The sequence below is a fragment of the Sturnira hondurensis genome, unplaced genomic scaffold (assembly GCF_014824575.4).
Source record: "Sturnira hondurensis isolate 20B ecotype Veracruz unplaced genomic scaffold, ASM1482457v3 Scaffold0014099, whole genome shotgun sequence".
Classification (NCBI taxonomy): Eukaryota; Metazoa; Chordata; class Mammalia; order Chiroptera; family Phyllostomidae; genus Sturnira; species Sturnira hondurensis.
This window is the reverse complement of record NW_028086730.1, coordinates 642,668-663,517: the sequence shown is the minus strand read 5'-3', so window position 1 is coordinate 663,517 and position 20,850 is coordinate 642,668. Positions and strand designations below refer to the sequence as shown.

General features: G+C 61.9%; 1 protein-coding gene across 3 annotated transcripts in view; it reads right to left on the bottom strand.

Moving 5' to 3' along the window:
- IGHMBP2 (immunoglobulin mu DNA binding protein 2) overlaps positions 1-20,850 on the bottom strand; it is a 32,025-nt gene that overhangs the window by 851 nt on the left and 10,324 nt on the right. Inside the window, exons 8-16 of one of the 3 annotated variants that reach the window (XR_005068860.1) lie at positions 20,392-20,566; positions 19,391-19,573; positions 19,011-19,129; positions 18,452-18,546; positions 17,598-17,721; positions 15,884-16,780; positions 12,381-12,553; positions 10,266-10,512; positions 9,382-9,977 (exon numbers count right to left, since the gene is read on the bottom strand). Coding sequence is in view for 1 of the 3 variants with exons in the window: in XM_037062567.1 (XP_036918462.1) it covers positions 10,318-10,512; positions 12,381-12,553; positions 15,884-16,780; positions 17,598-17,721; positions 18,452-18,546; positions 19,011-19,129; positions 19,391-19,573; positions 20,392-20,566 (1,961 nt within the window). In the remaining 2 variants the exon portion in view is untranslated. Of the gene's footprint in view, positions 1-9,381; positions 10,513-12,380; positions 12,554-15,883; positions 16,781-17,597; positions 17,722-18,451; positions 18,547-19,010; positions 19,130-19,390; positions 19,574-20,391; positions 20,567-20,850 lie in introns of those variants that run through there. The other 2 variants (XR_005068859.1, XM_037062567.1) reach the window with 2 other exon arrangements.

The window sequence follows — 20,850 nt, the reverse complement described above, 5'->3', positions numbered from 1 at the left end:
TGCCCGCCTGGCACCCACCCAGCTTTCTCGAGCACCCTGCCTGCTATGGTTTTGCAATAACTTGGGTTTCCTATTGCACGCCGGCATTTCAAGGCCAAGGTCTTGTGGCACAAGCACAGCTTGGTCCACAGCCCTCGGCCAGGCGGATCCCTCCTTCCCAGGAACAAAGGGCTGCTTCTAGAAGGTGGGATGGAGAGATCTAGCCCCTCTGGGAGTGGGGAGAAGCCACGTCCAACGGGCCCTTCACACACGCTGATGAGGCCAAAGCTATGCAAACACACCACAGAGACCTTCCCGAATCAGGACACCCAAGTGCAAGTGCAAAATATTATATTTTAAGCTGGAGGGGGGTGGGGAGGACTGGAAAGCAGCCAGTGAGGGCCCAGAGAAAACAACAGGGCACAGTTCACGAAGTTGAGACTCATGGAAAACTCTACTCAGTGGGTCCAAATGCCAGCTCGAAGTTTCCTGGCAAAGCAGAAGGATTACCCACCCGGACAGAGGGTTCTTAAAAACCGTTCCAGTCGCTTTCACTGCGGTCTGATTTACATGCGGCAAAACGTTCTCAGATAACATGAAGCCCCCCGGTCTCTGCCCTGCGTGCACCGAGTCTTCACCAAGTTGGGGCGCACGTTTCCCTCCACCCGGGAACTTCCCAGGGCACCCTGGCCATCCAGCCCCGCCCCTGCCGCCGCCCACAGCCTGAGGCCGCCGCTCATCTCAGCTTCAGGCCACTGGAGTATTGATTATAGGTTCAAGGTTAGTTTCACTGACAGACTTCTATACCACGGCGACCAGAAGTTTGGTGACAAGTGCAGAAACCCACATTTCCTCCAGCCTGGGGGTGGAGTGCGTAGGGGGGGCTTCCCGAAGGGATCGTCCCCATAAACACGATGGATCCGGGGCCTCCCGACGTTCTTGCAGTGGCCCCTCTGCTCCCTGGTTCTCGGCTCTGCTTTGGTCTGGGTTGCATTCATTCTCAGTTCATATGGGATGAATTCAGGTGTCCCAGCAGAGAGCGGGCATCCCTCCCTGGTGATTCTACCACCCCAGAGACTGCCCCCCTGGCCAGGCCCTGGAGTGGGAGGTGGGGCCCTCGCAGTGAGAGGGCCCCGTCTTACCCAAACCCACCAGGCTTGAGCTGAGGGCAGCTTCCGGCCAACGGCCAACAAGGGACTGAAGAGTATTCAGGTCCTTGCTCTCATCAGCTCTGTGAACTAGTAAGCAAAACCCGGCCCCCTGCTGAGGCGCAGGCCTAGACTCTGCACCGGGCACCAGGGCGCTCTCCCTCAGGGACTCAGCCCTCTCCCGGGCCTCCGCTGATGGTCTCCAGGGGACCTTGGGCGTCAGGGGGCAGAGCCAGCCTGCCTCCCGATGCAGCGAGGGTGTCACTATGCCATCCCACCAAGGTCCAGCCAAGCGCGTGTCAGAGAGCGAGGATTTGTGACTCGACTTTACTTCGTCCAGGTCTGAGTCCTCCCACTGGCCAGGATTCTTGGTTACAAGCAACAGACACACACACGCTGAAACACACACACATGCGTGTGCACACACACTCACACACACAAGGGACGGGCACCCCGGTACCAAGAAGTCCAGGGTGGATGGGCTCCAGGTGGAGATGGATCTGGCCAGGTACCTGGACCCAGGGACTCTGTCCATCACCAGTAACTCAACAGGAAATGTGAGCCTGGGGACAGGCCTGGCACAGGAGCTACGAGACCCTGCGCCCTGCACTGCCTGTCGGCAGCTCATGTCCTCTTGGGCAGTTTGTCTGCGTCCCTCCATCTGAGGGCCTGTGTCCCTGTCTTGGCTCCTTCTCTACAAGCCCAGAACAAGCACCTCTGACAGTCGGAGTGGGTTCCGGCAAGACAGGCGGACCCACGTCCCGGGGATGGCCGTGAGTGGACCCTCCCCACCTAAGTCAACACCAATCTGGGATGGTCCCAGTTTCCACGTCCCCTTATCAACACCAATCTGGGATGGTCCCAGTTTCCACGTCCCCTCACGCTGATGCCCAGCGTATGCCCCACTGTCCACCCCCCACAGGGCAGGGCGGGGACGATGGACACGCAGTTCCAGGAGCCCCGGACATCTGTGCCCCGACACCCAGCCCCTGCCCGGTCCTGCAGGTCACCTGGCACGCCGGGTGATACTGGCAAGGTGTCAGCCTCCATCCTGCCCTGGAGGGATCCCGTTTCCCTGATAGTTGGTCCCCAACTAGCAAGTAGCCGAACTCAGACGTGAAATAAGGCCCTGGACTCCAGGTCCAGTGTGCCTTCCTCCCGCTGACTTCGGCAGGCAGAGCCCACTAGTCAGACTCATTAGGCAGGCGGTGGGGGCGGATGTGTAGGGCCTCTCCTCACCCACAAGAGCCCGGCTCCCTCTGCTGCCCAGCCCGGACTTTTGCCAATGGAGCCTGCTCACGCACTGAGGTCCCTGTAGCCGTCCCGGATGACCCTGTAGGGCCGGGGTGAGCCTCCACTGCTCCCTGCCAGCCCCGGCCCCACCCATTTCCCTGCAACCCAGCCCTCCACTGGGCAGGAGCCGAGGACGCACCTCCCAGTGGGTGGGGCCCACCTGCCTCTACACCTCAGCACTGCTGCCATCTTCTCAAAGGAGCCTGAAGGGTCCTGGGAACAGGCTGGACAGGAGTCCCGGGGCCCATGTGTCATTTGCTTTCATTAGGAAGCGTGCACAGGCCAGAGTCCCCTTCAGGTGGCGTGGCAGCCGCTCAGGCGGCTGAAGGGGCGACTCCGACAGCAGGCATCTGTTTCTCGCAGACCTGGAGGCTGGCAGTCGGAGACCGGGCACTGGGCTTTCGGTCCAGGGTGAGGGCTGTCTTCTCGGCTTCAGAGGGTCTCACTGTCCTCACGAGGTGGGGACAGGCGCGGGAGGGAGGGAGCGCCCCCTGGTGTCTCTTCACCAGAGGGCACCGATCATACTAGACCAGGGCCCCACCCTTACCACCTCATTGAAACTTACTTCGCTCCTTATAGGCCCACCTCCAAACACAGTGGCACTGGGGTCAGCGCTTCAATGGGGCGGGGAGGGACCCTAGTCAGTCCACAGCAGCCGGGACGAGGGCTCCTCTCTCCAAAACTCCCAAATCCCTCTCCTCCTCCCTCAGTCCCAATATTTGACCTCCCTCTACTTTTGCTGAAAACCCGGATACCTAAGGAAGGGCAGCATCAGTTCCCCACCTCTCCCCACAGCCACGAACCACGGCCAGACCCTCCGGCTGTCCCGGTGACACCCAGCTCCCACCTAGGCCCACACCTCTGCCGCGTGGGGCCCCCTTGCCTCTCAGAGCCCCCCTGTCCGGGAGCGCCTCCTGCAGCCACGGCCCCCTTTCTCGTATCATCAGTCCCTCCCGCTCTGCTGAATCGTTCCCATCCACACACAAGCGTGGGTAATGTCCACATCCTTCTAGAAAATATGTAAAATGAAACCTCTGCCTCTGGACCTCGCTTCCCTGCCCCCACTACAACGAACACCTTCAGGCGGTCACTGCACTCCCCGACTCCACAGCCGGCTCCTCAGTGCATTTGGGGGTCTCTGCTGTGGAGTGTCCCCCCCCTGGGGGTTCTCCTGGAGCTGCCCCTTGGTGCGCTGGCCCTTCATCAGCCGGGATCTGTTTGCGTTTCATGGAACAGCTCCTCCGTGACAATGGCCCTGCTCGGGGACGCCACCGCATCGGAAGGCGTGTCCTTCCTGCCCAGCGACCACCTCCTGGCAGGATGTCACCTCCAGAGAGGCAGCAGGGCCTGTCTGCTTGTCCCTCTGCCCCAGGACCTGGAATGGCCCAGCCCAGTCTGCCCGCAGTCAGTGCCTGAGGGCAGACACCTGGTGGCAGCTAGTAAGGGGTCCATGGGCTCAGTGCCCCTGGCCAGGCCCCGGGACCCCTGACCCAGAGCAGGCTGGTGTGTGCGGGGAGGCGGGAGTGGGGGCCCAGTGTCGCAAGGACTGTGGGTGCCACTGTGCACCCCACCCTGCCCACTCTGCCCGTGCCCTCCCGTCCTGGGACAGCTGCCCAGACACTCCCCCATGTGGCCTTTGAGTGCGCCGTGTTCACCGAGCCCTGCAACTAGGGTCCCATCAGCCAGGGAGGGGCCAGGGAGCAGGGTCCCCAGCCAGAGGAGCCTCGCTCTGTCCTCCACGCATGCCTGCCCCTGGTGTCTCCCAGCAGCCCTCCCTCCTCAGGACCGCCTGGCCCCGCCCACTCTGAGTCCCCACCTCATGCGTTTCCTGCCACGGTGGCTGCGGGTAATCGTGTCTGGTCATGCGTTTCCTCCCCTGGACCGTGGGTCCTCTGGAGTGGACTCGTCCATCACAGTCATTGCTGTGTGTATACACATACATGCATGTACTGTGGTGTGTGTACATGTGTGTGCACACGTTATTACCTATGCACATGTGTCTTTGGTATACATACAGCCCTGTGTATCTGGCGCATACTAGAGACTGATAAATATTATTTAACTGTGTGTTGAACCTGAGAGACATCTGACTGTGGCCACTGGAGGCTGAAAGCAAAGAAACAGTAGAGATTTTTTTTTTAAAGTTCTTGAAATACAAACCTCTAGCAAACTGATATATGAAAACAAAAGCAGCAAAAGCACAAATTAAAAATGGCAGGCGGGACCAAGCTTTTAAAAACTGTAACGGTCTCATACGACACCAGAAAGCAGTTCAGAAAAACCTCGCCTGCCCCGGCACACGGAGACTGCAAACCTGAGCAGGCGGACGCCCCGGACGTGCAGGAACCGCAGGGCTTCCCGGAGCCATGTGCGCCCGAGCGCCCCCGCAGACCACCAGGCCAGATGGTCCCCGCTCCTGCCAACCTGCAAAGGAAGATAATCCTTCGTGACACACACTGGCCCGGGGCGCAGAGGAGACGGGCAGCTCTCCAGGACAGCCCTGCGGCTCTGACAAGAGGGGCAAAGAAGGCCCCAGAAGGCAAAGTGATGGGCCAGTTTGCCGACAAACACGGATGAAATTTGCTTAAAAAATAGAGCTGCCAGGCAGGGGAAGAAACAGAGCAAACTAGAAAGGGTTTATCCTAGAAATACAAGGAGAAATAAGTGCCGGGAGAGCTAACACCATACATTCACCCCAAACTGGAGGGGAAAAAAATGATTAAGTAGATGCAAAAGAAAAGCTGTGATAAACATTATCATTCATTCCTGATAAAAACTGTCAGAATGCAGCCCTGGCTGCTGTGGCTCCGTGACTTGAGCACAGGCCTGTGAACCAAAGTGTCGCTGGTTCGATTCCCAGTCAGGGCACACGTCTGGGCTGCGGGCCGGGTCTCTGGTAGGGGGTACACGAGAGGCAACCGCACACTGATGTTTCTCTCCCTCCTTTCTCCTTTCCTGGTCTCTAAAAATAAATACACAAAATACTTCGCTGCGGCCAGCAGGGCAGAGGGTTCTGATCGCCTCCCTGTCACAGAGCAGGAGGCAGGGGCACGTAGCAGTGAGGAACCGGCACCGCCCCACACTCAACCACTCACCGGGTGCCCCTGGGCCGCTCCTCCCAACTGGGCCAGCGTCCCCTTCTCTGTCACCCCCAGGGGACACCAAGTGCTCACTGAACCCCGAGCAGGAAGCGCCCCCGCTGAGAAAGCAGAGCCTCTCCTGAAGGCTCCACTGCCCCCGTCTCCAGGACACGGAAACTGCGCTTTGTTCCGAGAAAAGAAAGCAGGATCGAGAGCGTGAAATCGTTTTCTTCGTGTACTTAAATGGGAGGAAACAGTAGGTGGGAAAAAAAGTGACGTGTGAATAATGAAAATAAAAGGTGACGAGGGGCACGCTGCGCTGTCCTTGCAGGCAGCACCGCTGCACCAGCACAAACATGGGCCCTGACACCCCGTCCACCCGTGGACGTCCCTGCGCGGCTGTTTGTGTGGGAAGCCAGGGGAGTTTGGGTGGGAAGTGTGGGAACCGCGGCTGGCGCAGGGGCTCAGGGACGGCGGTCGGAGCCTGTGACGGAAGATGGGGAGACAGAGGTAGAGAGACATCACTGGGCGCCAGAGGGGACATAGGCCTGCTGCGTACGTTGGGTGGGGACAGGCGTGAGCCGGTGGCCAGGTCAGCCGGGCGGCTGGCGGGTCAGCGCCCTGCGTTCAGTCACATGGGCACCACACTCAGGAGCACGTAAGCCAGGCTAGCGCCCTGCCACCGCTGCCTGGACATTCCTAACCAGTGTGAGCGAGTGAAGTTTTCATTCACCTGGGCTCTCCACGCTGAGTAGCCGGTCCTGTCTGTGACCCGAATCGTGGCAGGACAGGGCGCTCCGCCCAGCCTTTCAGCAGCCCAGGCTTGACCAGGGCTGGGTTTCCTTGGGTCCAGGGAACAGGCGCTGCCCGCCCAGGACTGAAGACTAAGAAGGGTGCGGCATTTCACAAGAAGTCAAGGGGCGTGGGAGACCCTTGGGTGGGTCTCCTCTTCTGGGTCTCACCGGCACCGCCTCACGCCATGGACAGGATCTAAGTGTGGCCACCCCATGAAGCGGTTCGCCTCAGAGTTGGAGCACACCCCAGAACCGTGGTCCCCAAACATCTCTGCACACCCCTACCAGCAACGTAAGTAAACATGACACCCCGCGCCCCAGTGGGAGTCACCCCAGAAATCCAAGGTTGGTTTAATGCTCAGTAACCAACCCACGTGCCGTGCCACCTCAGCAGGATGAAGGACACACCCCCAGTCACTCCGGCAGCCACGGGAAAAGCATTCGGTGGAGGCCGACCCATCATGGTTTGAAAATCACGTAAGCAACATACAAATAGCCACTCTCAACAAAGAGGGAAGGGAGCACAGGCTGCCAGGCAAATGGTGCCCGGGCCCCGGCCGTGGGTGAGTACACGGCGGGACGACCATCATCCCTCAGGAAAGACGCACGAGGCAGCTCCCAGGCAGGGAGGGCGGAGGGGGCAGCTGGGCAGCGGCTGTGGAGGGAAAGGGGGAAATCACCCCGAAGGCGGCAGCCAGCCAAACACGGGAGAAGGAGCAAAATAGTTCGTGAGCGATGACCCTCCCTGGCAGCCCCAAGCGTCTGGCCGCCCAGAGGAGAAGCCGCTTCCTCCTCTGCTTCTCCTCCAGGCAGAGAAGTTTCCAGACCAAATAAGGCTGCAGCCCTTACAGCGCTCCTGGCACAGAACGCAGCTGCTTTTAAGTGCCAGGTTACAGCCAGGGCCGGGACGACCAGAGCAGCCTGGTGCCCGTCAGCCCCCTGACCCCCCTGCCCCCAGGTCACGCCCCAAACGCACCCGGGGAAACCCAAGCGGATCAGCGGTGACAATGGGCCCACTGGCTCTGGGGCTGGAGTCCACAGGAGGGGCCGGACTCCCAAACCAGCGACCCCTGCAAGTGGCCAACTGGCTCCTGGGGCCCGAGCACCCTGGCCCTGGCTTGAGCAGCGCCCGTGTGGGAGCCTGCGTGTCTCTGGAGGCGATACTGAGTGCAGAGGCGCCAGGCACAGTTTCAGGCATTTTGTCCTCCCAGAGGCCCGGTGACACAGGGCCTGTCATTCCCTGCCTCTGGGTGAGGTGGTGAGGTGCGGGGCCATGGGGCCTGGCCAGTACCAGGTGGATCCAAGTGAACCCAGGGCCAACAGGCTGCAAAGCCAGGGGTCTCCTGTGCTGTATGGCCGGACCCCAGAAGGAGGAAGGCACGCTCCCCGGGAGGGAGTCCTTGGCCCCCATTCCCCGCAGGTTGCCATGGTCACGCTTGCTAGCTGGGAAGACTTCTGGCTCCGGATGTTTTTCCTTTTTTTGGGCTCCCGTCGGAACCAAGTATAGGACATTTTTCAAGCAACCAGTGACAAACACCTTCCTAACAAGGTCCCTCTAGATGAGAGACAGAAACTTTCTACGCTGAAACCATCAACCCTGACAGTTAACAATGCCTGGCCGGAGTGGAGGTCAGTGAGGGATGGTCGCTCCGTGCAGGGCAGGCGGGCAAGCCCCACGCCAAGGTCCTGATGGCACTCCCTCACCGGGACCCAGGCTGACAGGCGCCACCACCCACTGCTCCGCCCACCGTTCCGCCGAGGGGCCACTCAGTATGGCCGGCAGGGAGGCGGTGCCCATCCCATTGCGGAGGGGCAGACCGTCTCCAAGAGGCGAATGGACTCGCCAGAGCCAGTCGAGGGAGGCAGCATTCAAACCTAGGGTCCCCCTCTGCTTCGAGCTCTAACTGGCAGAACAGCTCGTGGGAAGGGCATGGGGAGGAGCAGGGCCTGCTCATTCTCTTACGAGGACAGTGCCCCAGTCCCCATGTCCTGAGACGGGGTATGTGCGCTGTGAGACAGACGTGGGCACCACTGAGCCAGGAGAGATCCTGTGGCTGCCGTGACAGAAACAGGAGGCAGGCTCTCTTCAGCTGAAAAGGGGGGGTTAATAGTTCAGGACACTGGGAAAAATGGTGCGGGGGTCAGGGGTGGCTGGATCCAGGTGCTCCCACAATGAGCTAGGTTATCCCCTGTGCCTGTTGTGTCTGCACCGGGTGCACCTCCTGCCAGCAGGCCTTCTCGGGAAGGCAGGGAGGGGCTTCCAGCCCCGCAGGGGGAAAGCCGACGTCTTCCCTTCAGCAGCTGCGCCTCCAACAGCCGTGCCGCCAGACGCAGACGCCTGGCTGCGTCACAACCACCCGTGCGCGTCTCCCGCCTGCCACGGGCGAGAGGGCCAGGCTGACCGTCGGCAATGCCTCAGGTAGCTCCCGCACACGGGCGTGCTCTCTGCTGGCACGAGGCGCCGGTGGGCAGTGCGGCGGGGTCCCTGCCCCTCGCGATCTGGAACAGCTCAGCCCTAAGGACACCTGACAGGAGCGAGCAGGAAGGCGTGTACACAGGAAGGTGGGGAAGGAGGGACAGGGTGGCACACAGGGGCTTTGGGCCTGGGCAGGGGCACGGGCCCCGCGAAGGGCTGGCCCCACTGGGAAAAGCACAGGGTCATGGTGCACGGGCCCGCCGTGGAGGACACATCAAAGATGCAGAACGAACAAGGCTCCCGAGGGACACAGACCATGGGCACCTCCCCGCGTGGCTGCTCAGGGAGGCCGAGTGTCACCGGGGCCACAGGACACAGGAGCACGGACGGGGAGTGGGCATGTGAGGGGGCTGGGAGGGCAGGTGGCGGAAGACCCCCTGGAAGTCAGACCTGGGCCGTGGGGGTGGGGTGAGGATGGGGAACAGCCGTGATGTAGGGCAGCCCCGGGCCCCGGGCGGGCGGCCACCTCCACCCACACGGACCCAGGCAACCCGCCTGTGCTGACACCCAGTGCCTGTGGACACCCGAGTGGGCACAGCAGACTCCGCCTGCCCGGTGCTGGTCCCCTTCAGCCGCCAGGGGCGTGTGAGCAAAGCGGGAGGGGCTGCCTCAGACACACATTCAGTGGGTGGTGTGCACAGGTCTTTAATTTTTATATAATTTATAACCCTTCCGAACAAACAAAACCCTGAGACCAAAATAGCATGTCCACCTGAGGTTCTCACAACAAAGCAGCTGGCAAAGGACACAGGGGGCCCTTGGGGCCCCAGGCTCTGGGACAGCTCCTGCCCAAGACGGTCCCCCCACGGCAGCCATGTCAGCGGTCCCAACCCCAGCGCCAGCGCCAAGGGCGGACCCGCAGGGGCCAGGGGGCCTTCAGGAGCCACACCCCAGCCTGACCCCCCAATTTCGCAGTAGCACCTGCTGCCCTGCAGGGTCAGGGGGTGGGGTCACTGCAGCCACTAGGGACAGCTGACGGGAGAGTGGCCTCGGGGCAGCCACAGCCCCAAGGGAGGGCGAGCTGGCTGCTGGGGACACTCAGAGGGCGTGCCCAGCGGGGCCGGCACCCAGCACATGAGCCCCCTCTCTCCCTGAAGGGCTTGAGGCCGGCCAGCCCTGGACAGTGGACAGGCCTGGGCGCATCTCCAACAGGGCCTTTCTCTCCCTCATGGCAGCAGGAATTCAGACGCTGGAATCTTGGGTTTGACTGGGAGAGGAGGGGGAACCAGGGGTCGGTCTGGGCAGGAGAAGGGGACGGCATTCCCGGCCATCCCCAGCACCAGGCCCCAAGAGAGGCCAACAGACGCTGCCGGCCCACCCCACCCCCCCTCCCACTGCCGGCTTCTCCGGGTCCTGAACACCCGCCCTTCCTCCCACAGGCCCCACGAGGCACGGAGCCCTGGCAGAGGCGGTGCAGGTTGGCTCCGAGCGGCTGGCTCACACTGCTCCCGGGTGCAGCTACGAGGAGCAGAAGCACCCGGGGTGGCCTTCTCACCCCATCCGTCTGTTCAGAAACGAAGCCTGGAGGCCACGTGGGAGGACCTGGGTCACTTCTCCTCCTTCCGTTTGCTCTTCCTCTGGCCGGTCAGCTCGTTCAGCTTCTTGTCCAGCCTCCGCTGGAGCTGCGCCCTCTTGGCTGGGTCCAGGGACCGGTCCTTGGTCCCGCTGCCGGTGTGCAGGACCCCCTCCCGGCTGATTCTCTGCCGGGCATGGGCGCGAGCCCGCTCCCCACAGCCGTGGATCTGGGGGGAGCACAGGAGTCAGGGCAGCCGAGTGGGGACGTGAGGACACAGCCCTGCAGTCCGGCCTGTCATGGAGCTCGGGGACCACGACACCCCAGCTCGAGAGCTCTCGCACACACCCCTTCACCGCAGGCTCCCTGCCCCGCACCCACACACTCGCCCTGACAGGGTGGCACAGTCCTGCACGTGACACGAGGGGCTGGCCCACCCCTGGCTGTGTTTACAAACCAAAAAGCACCCAATGCAGGGTTACAATCTCCGGGCAAAAGTCAATCCTCGCTCCCACGTGCCCACACCAGGCCCATGGCCGGCACTCCTAAGTGCACGTCCATCGTGGGCATGAGTCTGTCCATCCCTCACTGTTCCAGGGAGACTCAGGCCTCACTCCTCCCGGATGTCAGAGGGGGTGGGGAAGGGGCCTGAAGGAGGAACAAGGGCCCAGGTGCGGGCACCACAGCGTGACTGCAGCGAGCTCGGGGCACGGGCCCCTTCCGGAAGGTGGAGGAGGCACCAAAACCACCGGCCTGTCACCACAGCCATGCGTCCTCACTGTTCCGGGTGGGTGCTCCCAGGGGCTGCTGGGGACCCGAATTGGGACCCACTGAGATCCCTGAGCAGACCGACAGCAGGGGGCCCTGTGGCCCTACCGCAGCCAGGATTTCCCATCCAGCAGGGGCTGCGCTGGCCTTCCCACCAGGCCACTGACCAGTGGCTCAAGGAGTGGGGACTCCGCCAGAAGCACCCAGGGCCCAGCCACTCATACCCTGGCCACCCCAACTTGGGTGTGACAGCTGTCAAACACCCCACAGATCCTCCCGGAACCTGCCCACTGTCCTGACAGCGTGGACAATGTGGGGAGGGGTGGGCGGAGGGGAAGCCCCTCACCAGGGAGACACTTTCTGGGTCCAGCAGGCAGAACTCCCAGTGGGCAAGCAGCTGCGACCCAGACCCAGAGTGTCACAGCAGGACACAGCTCCTCCCAAATGCGTCTCCCAGAGGGTGCCAATGACATTCCAGGTGGAGCAGACCCACCCTGAGAGCCCACAGCCCAAACCAAAGCCCCAAGGACCACCCTGGGTCCCCCTCCTCTTCTCACTCTTGATAGACATCAGTTCCGGGGCCCTGAGCCCCCGCCCCCTGTGCGGCCCCTTGGGGCCTCTCACGCCAAGTCCCCGGCCTCCCGCCTGGCCTTCCCTGCCCTGCAGCCCTGTCTCCCACACCCAGCTCCACCGAAGCCCTCCAGGCCCCCTGCTGCTGTCAGCAGCGGGTCGGAGCTCTGGGAGGCGGAATGCTGGGCGCTGCTCAGCCCCCACTCTCACTGACCCCCCGAGCCATGACCCCGGCTCCCCAAAGGCACTGCCTTCTGCCTGTAGGGTCTCGGCCCCAGTGTTACCGCCTTGGAAGCTGCCATCTTGGCCCCCGGGACCCCCCACTGCATGGTGCCATACACTGGTCTCTTAATCTGCTCCCCCACTGGGCCCAGGGGCAGAGACGAAGCCTGCTCTGGTCCCCAGTCCCCATTGCTGGCAGAGGGGGTTCCCATGGATGCATGATCAAGGGATGAATGAACGAACAAATGAGCGGGCAGCTGCCAGCCCATTTCAGATGGTAGCCTAGGGGCCCCACCTTCCCTGACAGGACCTGGGGCACCCTGCACAAACTCCCCAAATCCCCACCCACGTGGCTGTAATGAGCAAATGCAGCATTTCTCCTACTTCTGCTCAGGTAGGCTCCAAAACACCCCTGGAGACACTCAGCACTTACGACCAGCAATCGGGTCCGTCTAGAGGACGTCTGCCCGGGACCCAGAGCCCAGAGACAAAGCCCCTGCCCCTCCCGCTGCCCGGGCCCGAGTGCAGCCAGCATACCTCAGGCAGGCAGTGGCTGAGGCAGTAGCGGTGGCCGCAGTGTGAGCAGAGCTGGCCCAGGGTCATGACACTGGCCGTGCACTTGGTGAAGCCACAGGCATTGTCAGCCCTCACGGCAGCAGAGATCAGGGCATCAAAGTCCTCCACGGCGGGCAGACCGAGGGCCGTGGGTCCTGAAGGAGAGCAACACCCACCCAAACAGGGAAGAACAGGGTCAGATCATTTGTCTCCTGCGAGGTCCACGTCTGCCCCGCCGAGCGCTGGACCTGCCATGCCTTTGTGGCCAGGCGAGTGAGCAAATGCAGGCCTGGTCCTGCCCGGTGCCCCTCAGAGCCAGTCCCGGTGCCCGCTGGGCGAGGGGCAGCACAGCTCCAGCCCCTACAGGGAGTGAGGGTTCACCCCCTTTACCCCAGAAAACACTCCGTCAGCAAAACGTTCCGCAAAATGTTCCGCACAACGTCGACCATGAAAACAAAAGCCCGAACGGTCCAGCCCGCCCCGCCCCGCCGGGGAGTGGGTCCAACAAGCCACTGCGCGCTCACGCGAAATGCCAAGGGGTCTAGTGCTTTCAGCCAGGCACACGGAAACCTTCCCAGCGCACAGCAAGGTGCTCTGAGTAGGACAGAGACACAGAACTACCTGTGGTTGTACTTCTGCAAAATAAACACACGTGAACACGCACAGAGGCCCGGGAGCAGACCCTGGAGGGCGCTTCCCTGAGCCATGCCCCTCGACAGGTGCTGCGGTGCTCGGTGCCCAGGGCAGAGTGGCCCGCCAGGGAGGGTTCACCTGTCTTCCAGGCCCACACAGCGGTCACCTCCCCAACCCTCCCAGCAGGACAGCCAGCACCTTTGGCTGTGTGGGCCTCCAGCCATGGCCACAGGGTCGGCTCAGGCCGCCTCTGCCTCAGCAGCTGGGCCCCTGGAGACCAACTGGAAGGGTCACATCCAGAGCCCAAGTGGTGAGCTGCTTGAAAACGTGCTTCCAGGGACTTCCGCCAAGATGGAGGTGTAGGTGGAAACACTGTGCCTTCTCCCACAACCAAGTCTGAATACGACAAAGGTTTGGAGAACAAAGACACAGCCAAGGAACAGAAAATTGAACTATACGGAAGTCCGACAACACGAACCGTTCAACCAGAACCAGTAAGAGGGGCAGAGCCAGCAGCGGAGTGGGGACAGGCAAGAAAGATTCCCCCGACCCCAGGCACCCAGGCAGCTCTGCATCAGGCTGACCCAGTGAGGACTCGGGCTGCGGGCTGACCGTGGTCGCACATTCGCATGCAGTGGGACAGACCACGCAGCCCGCAGTGGCGGCGGGAGGCAGCAGGGGGGCCCTCCATTGCTTTCCTTTGGCCCCACCCCCACATACAGCGTCACAACCCAGCAACTGAGTGGCCCCGCCCTGGTGAACACCTAGGGCTCTGCTCCTCATAAGTAACAGGCACGAACAGTCCAAAACATGGCTCAAGAAGAACTCAAAGCCCCAGAGCCAGTAACTCTAAACGACCAGGAAATAGCGAACCTCTCAGATGCACAATTCAAGACACTGGTGATCAGGATGCTCATAGAATTGGTTGATTTTAGCCACAAATTAGAGGAACATATGAAGGCTAAACTAATTGAAATAAAGGGAAACGCACAGGAAACCAATAGTGATGGAAAGGAAACTGGGACTCAAATCAAGGAAATGGACCAGAAGGAAGAACGAAACATCCAACCAGAAAAGAATGAAGACACAAGAATTCAAAAAAATGAGGAGATGTCCTTAGGAACCTTAAGGACATCTTTAAACGTTCCAACATCTGAATTATAGGGGTACCAGAAAGGGGAAAGAAACAGCCATGAGTGGAAAACTTATTTGAACAAATAATAAAGGAGAACTTCCCCAGTCTGGCAAAGGCAGTAGACTTCCACGAAATCCAGAAAGCTCAGAGAGTCCCAAAGAAGTTGGACCCAAGAAGGAACACACCAAGGCACATCATCATTACATTAGCCAAGATTGAAATGAAGGAGAGAGTTCTAGAAGCAGCAAGAGATAAGGGGACAGTTATCTACAAAGCAGTTCCCATCAGACTGTCAGCGGATTTCTCCAAAGAGACCTTACAGGCAAGAAGGGGCTAGAAAGAAGTATTCCAAGTCATGAAATCCAAAGACCTACAGCCAAGATTGCTTTATCCAGCAACACTTTCATTTAGAATGGAAGGACAGATAAAGTGCTTCTCAGACAAGATCAAATTCAAGGAGTTCATCATCACCAAGCCCTTATTATATGAAATGTTAAAATGACTTATCTAAGAAAAAGAAAATAAAAAATATGAACAGTGAAAGGACAGCAAACTCACAGTTACTAACAACCACACCTAAAACAAAAGCAAACCAAGAGGACAGCTAGATCAGGAGTGGAACCATAGAAATGAAGAACATATGGAGGGTTAGCAACAGGGGAGTGGGAGGAGGAGAAGATACAGAAAATAAGTAGCATAGACGGTAGGTAAAATAGATAGGGGGGAGGGCAAGAATAGTAGGGGAAATAAAGAATCTAAAGAACTTGAGACATGTGGTCATAAACTAAAGGGGGGGAAGGGAGGAGGGGGTATGCAGGGGGGAGGGGAGTGAGGGGGGGAATAGAACTGTAATGGTATAATCAAGAAAATATATTAAAAATTTTAAAAAAAAGAAAAAAAGAAAACGTGCTTCCAACACGGGGCAGCACCCACATCCCTGAAATGGGGCGATGTCTCCCCGGTGACCATGCCACACGCCTCCTCCCGAAGGCAGGCCCCATCCTGTGGGACACCCTCCTGGTACCCGCCCCTCCCGGGCGTTCACCGTCCCCAGCACGGCTCCAGGAGTTTAGGGTCTCTGCCCTGCCAATGCTCATCCCTGCAGAGTCGATGGTATCCACCGCGTTCACTAGCGCAAGGCCCAGCACACAGTGGCCGCTCACTGACGCTGCGGCCTGGACTCTGGAACCCACACGTGGCACCTGTTCCTGAGGAGAGGGGAAGGGAAGCTGCCCCCCAGGAGTCCCCAGAGAACCCCGCTGCAGCTGCCGACGGTTCAGCTCCGCCCGTGGACACCTGCTCTCAGGGCGGGGCCCAGGGGATGGCCTGCCCCATGCAGGGTGCCCTGACTGAGCTCACGCCCACCCTGGGTCCAAGTCAGGAACACTGGTGCCATGGCCCAGGCCCCGGACCGCTCCACCCGCCGTCCAGAGGATGCCAGTGACCCACCCACCTGTTCCGCCAGCCCCGTCCCCGCAGTGAGTGTGCTCTCTGCCTGACAGGCCTTGCACGAGGCTCTGAGGACCTGTGGTCACCGTGCCCAGTCACCGCCCTCGGGGGGGCTCCTTTCAAGGCCATAAGGTGCAAAATGCAGAGTCAGGGCACCACGAGGAGAAAGTCCTCTTTCTTTTTGAGGGCGCCAGGGGGGTCTGAAGTGGGACAGACATCCGGGAATGGGGACACCACGCCAGTGTTCTCATTAGTTGACCCTACTAACCTTTGGCATCTTTTCTCTTTTTCTTTCCTGGGAACTTGCGTGGCTCTGAGCCCGCAGCCTGTGGCCGCTCCTTGACCTGCTGCTCCTGCCGGGCCCCCTCCCTCTGCAGTCTCTCCAGGTTCACGGCCCTCAGGTCTGGGCCGCTCGGCTCTCTGGCGGGGGGCTCCGCCCGCACCGGGCTGGGGGGCTCAGGTTGGAGAGGGGCTTGGCTGTCAGCCCCAGCCAGAGGTGGGGAAACTGGCGTGGCCCCAGTGGCAGGCGTGGCTGGTGTGGCCGGCGTGGCCGGCGAGGACGGTGGGGCTCTCTTGCTCACGGTGATGTACCTGCTCTTCCCCTCCCCGGTGCTGCCATGCCTCAGCCCGTACTCCTCCGCTATCTGGTGGATGCGCATCCTGTCGTGTGAGTTCAGGAAGGCAGGAAACTCTAACTGCACTCGCTCGCTTGCCACGAACTCGGCTATCACAGCCCTGAAGCGGTCTGCGCCGTCTCTGCCCTCCACCCGCTCGGGGCCACCTCCGTTGAGGCTGGGCTGGGAGTGGGCCTCGGAGCCCAAAGGCTTCCCGCACCCCGTCTTCTGGGCCGGCCTGGCAGCCACTCTGGCCCCCCGAACTCCCTCGGGCCACCTGCTTCCAGGCTTCCCGGCGGCCGTGGCAGAGCCTTGGGGCTGTGTGCCTGCCTGGCCCTGGGAATTCTCGTGGGCATAGTTTTCAGGGACGATGTCGTCAAGGTACTCGAAGGCGGTGCGCACCTCCCCGTGCGAGGCAAAATAATCCACCAGGGTCTTCAGGAAGGCGTGGTTGCCGACGGTGCGAGAATCGCAGATGACCGCCACGTGGCGCCGAGCACGGGTGACGGCGACATTGATCCTCCGGTCCTCAGCAAGGAAACCAACGTCACCTAAAAACAAGGTGGCGAGTGGGCAGGCAGATCTGACACGGAGGCGCAGGAAGCCCCTCTCCTGCCGAGAGCAGCCGCCCCCCAAGAAGGACCAGCTCAAGGCTTGCTCCCCCGTCTCCACCTCCCACCCCCAGCCCCACTGCCTCACTCTGGGCCTGAAAGGCCCGGTCGGGATGCCAGGGCTGCTCAGACACCCTGCCGGCTCACCACAGCCCGGCAGGACGTGAGACGGCACCCAGCTTGGACTTGGGAAGCTGGTGCACCCTCACTCACTTCCAGGTAGGCAGGAGCCCCCTCTCCCCGAGCCGGGACCCAGGACTCAGCCCAGGGATGGGGGGTGGACAGGATGTGGCTTCCCACCTCCTCCCGATAGCGCTTTCCAAAGCCCACTGGTGAAATCTGTCTGTGGGTCACAGCGTTCTTACCAAAGGGACTGTCCCCAAGTTCTACCGTCACCGACACCATGCCCTGAGGCTGAACCAGCCTTAAGGCCTGAAGACAAGCTCTGGTTTGGGGGCCCCACTGCCCAGCAGGATGTCCGGGCTGCCCTGGCCTCCAGCCACCACCCCGCTGCACCTCGTGCCCGAGCCTCCGCACAGACAATGCCGTGCCCCACTCCCACTGGCGCTGGCCCCTCCGGCCCCTCAACCCCAGGGTGGACCCCCATTGGAGACCTCACCACCAGTCACTGCCGCCCTCCACTGCACAGGGAGCTCACGGAGGACAGCCTGGGCTCCGAGACCGCAGCCCCAGTGACTGGCCAGCCCCCGGCAGAAACCCAGCCCTCCCTCCCAGGATGCCAGCCAGCACTGCCTACCCTTCCGGTTGGACCTGACGAAAGACAGGACCACGGCCTCCTTCTCACGGCCTTGGAAGCCATCGACGGACTTGATTTCCAGCTCTGGGTGCCTGTGTGAGAGGCTCTGCCGGAGCAGGTCCACCTGAAACACCACGCAGAGCCGGGCCTCAGCACAGCCACCAGCCTCAGACAGCCCCGTGCAGGACGCCCGCAGAGCAGGAAGGGGGCTGCCGGGCCGCAGGCTGCCCCGGGGTCTGAAGCAGGAGGGTTTTCCTATGGGGGACACCACTTTGCTCCAGAAGCACAGAGACTTGCAGGCAGGAAACGTGAGAAACGCCGAAGATAAGGGAATAGCGATCCGTTGCCCCTGCTGACCTGCTGCCCACACCTGCCGCAGAGGCCGCCCACGCCCCCTCTGTCCACGGCACCCCCCAGGAAGCCAGGCTGGGCCAGCACCCAGCTCCTGGCCAAAGTGACTGGCTCAGGGACAGGGACAGCCCAAGCCAGACCCGTGGGACTGAAAACTGAGATTCTCGGGGAATATGCCATAAAAGGACCGCTGTTCCCAGGGTGGCTGTGTACAGGCGACCGCAGTGCGTGGTTGTCAGGGCCAACCGGAAACAGAGGCCAACACCAGGGGCCAGCAGGGGAGGTCAGGTCAGGTGGAGGATGGCAGAGTAATGAGACAGACAGACGGACCAACTGGAAGAAGCTCCAGCTCCTGTCATCTGAGCGTAAATCCAGATGTGATGTGGTCCACTCCACCACGAGTTTTCGGTCAGAAGGCCCGACACATGGCCCTCTCTCCAGCTCGTGGGGAGGCAGGTCCCGCTGACAGGCACGGGGTAGGGGGACGGGGGGGCCTCTCGCACCTGCAGGTTATACGGCGTGATGACCGCGATGTCACTCGCCCGGACGCCAGCATCCACCAGGGCCTGGACGTGCAGACTGACCAGGCGCACCTCTCCTGCAGGGGACAGAGAGCAGGCTTCCAGGAAAGGGGCTTCGCCAGCTGATCTGCCAGGGGCCTGGGAGCTCACACCTGTGCTGGAGGGCTGCCAGATTCAGCCAGCGAAGTACAGGACACCCAGCCCGCCGCAGGTTCTGGAAACAGCAAGCGCCCCTTCTGAGCAAGCATGGCCACGCACCCTCTGTGAGGAGCGCCAGGGAGTGGGCCCAACAGAGGTCCCGCGTCCAGCCAGGCAGTGTGGGGCCCTCTGCTCAGACGTGAAGATAAAACCCTGCCCGCACACGGCTGCCTCCAGTGGGTGCCGCCGGCTTGCGGAGAACTGCGCTCACTGCCGCTCCCCGCGCCCTCCCCTCGCCTCCACCCCCAGGTTGGCCACTTTGAGGGGGGTGGGGGGGTGGGTGTGTGTGTGTGTGTGTGTGTAGGGAGGAGCCAGGGGTTGCCGACCCCTGGAGCATGCTCACCAGGGTTGCCCCGAGACTGCTCGTCCTCCTGCTCCAGCTCAGACAGCCCGCAGCCGGCCGTGTCTACGAGCAGCAGTGGCAGGCCCGTCTCCTCGGTGGCCACCACTCCCGGGAGGTCCCTGCACACAGAGACAGGACGTGAGCGGCCCCAGTGTGGGGGCCCTTCCCTCCCCACCCCCCAGCAGTGAGACCCCCGCCACAGGAGAGCAGGGCGCCACCCAGGCAGCTCAAGGGCAGAAAGCACATGGCACGGAGGTGCCCAAACCCGGCTGTCCAGGGGGAGCCCACCCTCCCTTGCAGAAGACTGCTCCCCGAGGCAACTCCCCCTCTAACCTCCGTGCAGACCCCGCAGCCCCGGGGGACGTGGCCCCGTCACTCACCGCAGGAGGCACTCCGCCACGGACGGGTGTGCCGTGAGCTGCCCCTCGTACAGGGCCTCGGAGGCCCACTGCATGATGGCCTGGTGCATGCGGTACTGCACCGTCAGGGTCCGCAGCACGCCCCTGCCACACTGCCCGGTCAGGCGCTCCATCAGGCTGAGAGACAGCCCTGCCAGCGCGGCCCTGCACCGAGAGGAGGAGGGGAGACGGGAGGGAGGCTGCTCGCCCCACCGCTGCCCACGTCCAGCCTGAGGCTGGAGGCTGGGAAGAAAGGCTGTGCTCAGACCGCAGACCTGACTCCGTCCCCAGTTCTGACTGAAGACTCGGGGGTGGCTGGCTGAACAGCGGCCCCCAAGGATGCCCGCGTCCTCCCCCAGGACTGTGGGTACGTGACAACGGGGACTTCACAGGTGGGACGAAGTTAAGGGTCTGACGTGGGAGCTGCCCAGGCCTCATGTCATCATGGGGGTGTTATCAGAGGGAGCACAGGGTCAGGGTCAGGGTCAGGGTCAGAGAGGAGAGCGTGGAGAGAGAGGAGGGTATCCCGCTGCTGGTGCTGCAGACGGGGCGGGGCCACAGGTCAGGAAACGTGGCAGAGACAAGCAGTCCCCTGGGGCCTGTCCCCAGGGGGTGGCAGCAATCCCCACACCAAGGGAGTCTGTGCTTGGTCACAGTGCTGGGAACACTGTCCCCATGGTGGCAGGGCTGCACGTGCCGAGTCACTCCCCAGTGGCCCGGGGAGGGGAGCCCAGGCCTTGGGATCCAACCCCAGGGGTGGCCAACACAGCCCACACCAGTGTGCGTGGGCCCTGTGACCCATCGGGCCCTCCCATGCAGCAAGCGCAGTGGAGCACGGCCGAGACGCTCGGCTGCCGAGACAAGTGCGACCCGACCCCCGACCTCTAGAAGCACAGTCTGAGAGACGCAGACCAAGTGTGGGGACACAGAACAAAGGGGTGCCGGGTGCGTGGGGAGCAGAGGCGCTGGGCAGAGGGCCTTACTTGGGAGAGACGACGGTGGGGGGCAGCTGCTTGTGGTCCCCGGCAAGGACGCACTTGCGGGCCTTCAGCAGGGGCACCCAGCAGCTGGCCTCCAGGGCCTGGGCACACTCGTCGATGACCACCACATCGAAGTAGTCGTCAGGCAGCAGCTTCAGGGGGCCGTCGGAAGATGCACCTGGCGGGGTCAGAACCGCAGTCTCTACAGGTGGTGCCGACTGGGCCGGGCCGCCACAATCCCAGTGAGCCAGCTGTCCCACCCCCGGCCTTGCGTTCAGACCAGGTGTGGCCAAACGTGAGACCTCGGCAAGGAGGTTAAAAAGTCTGCAGTCCCTGTCCACCTGTGTTTACGTGGGGCACAGCGTGTCCCCAGCCGGGGGCCACTCCGAGGCTCTGATCCCCACCACCCCTGTAGGGCCGTGACCCCAAGTCCCGGGAAGGTTGCCTTATCTCTAGTCCTGT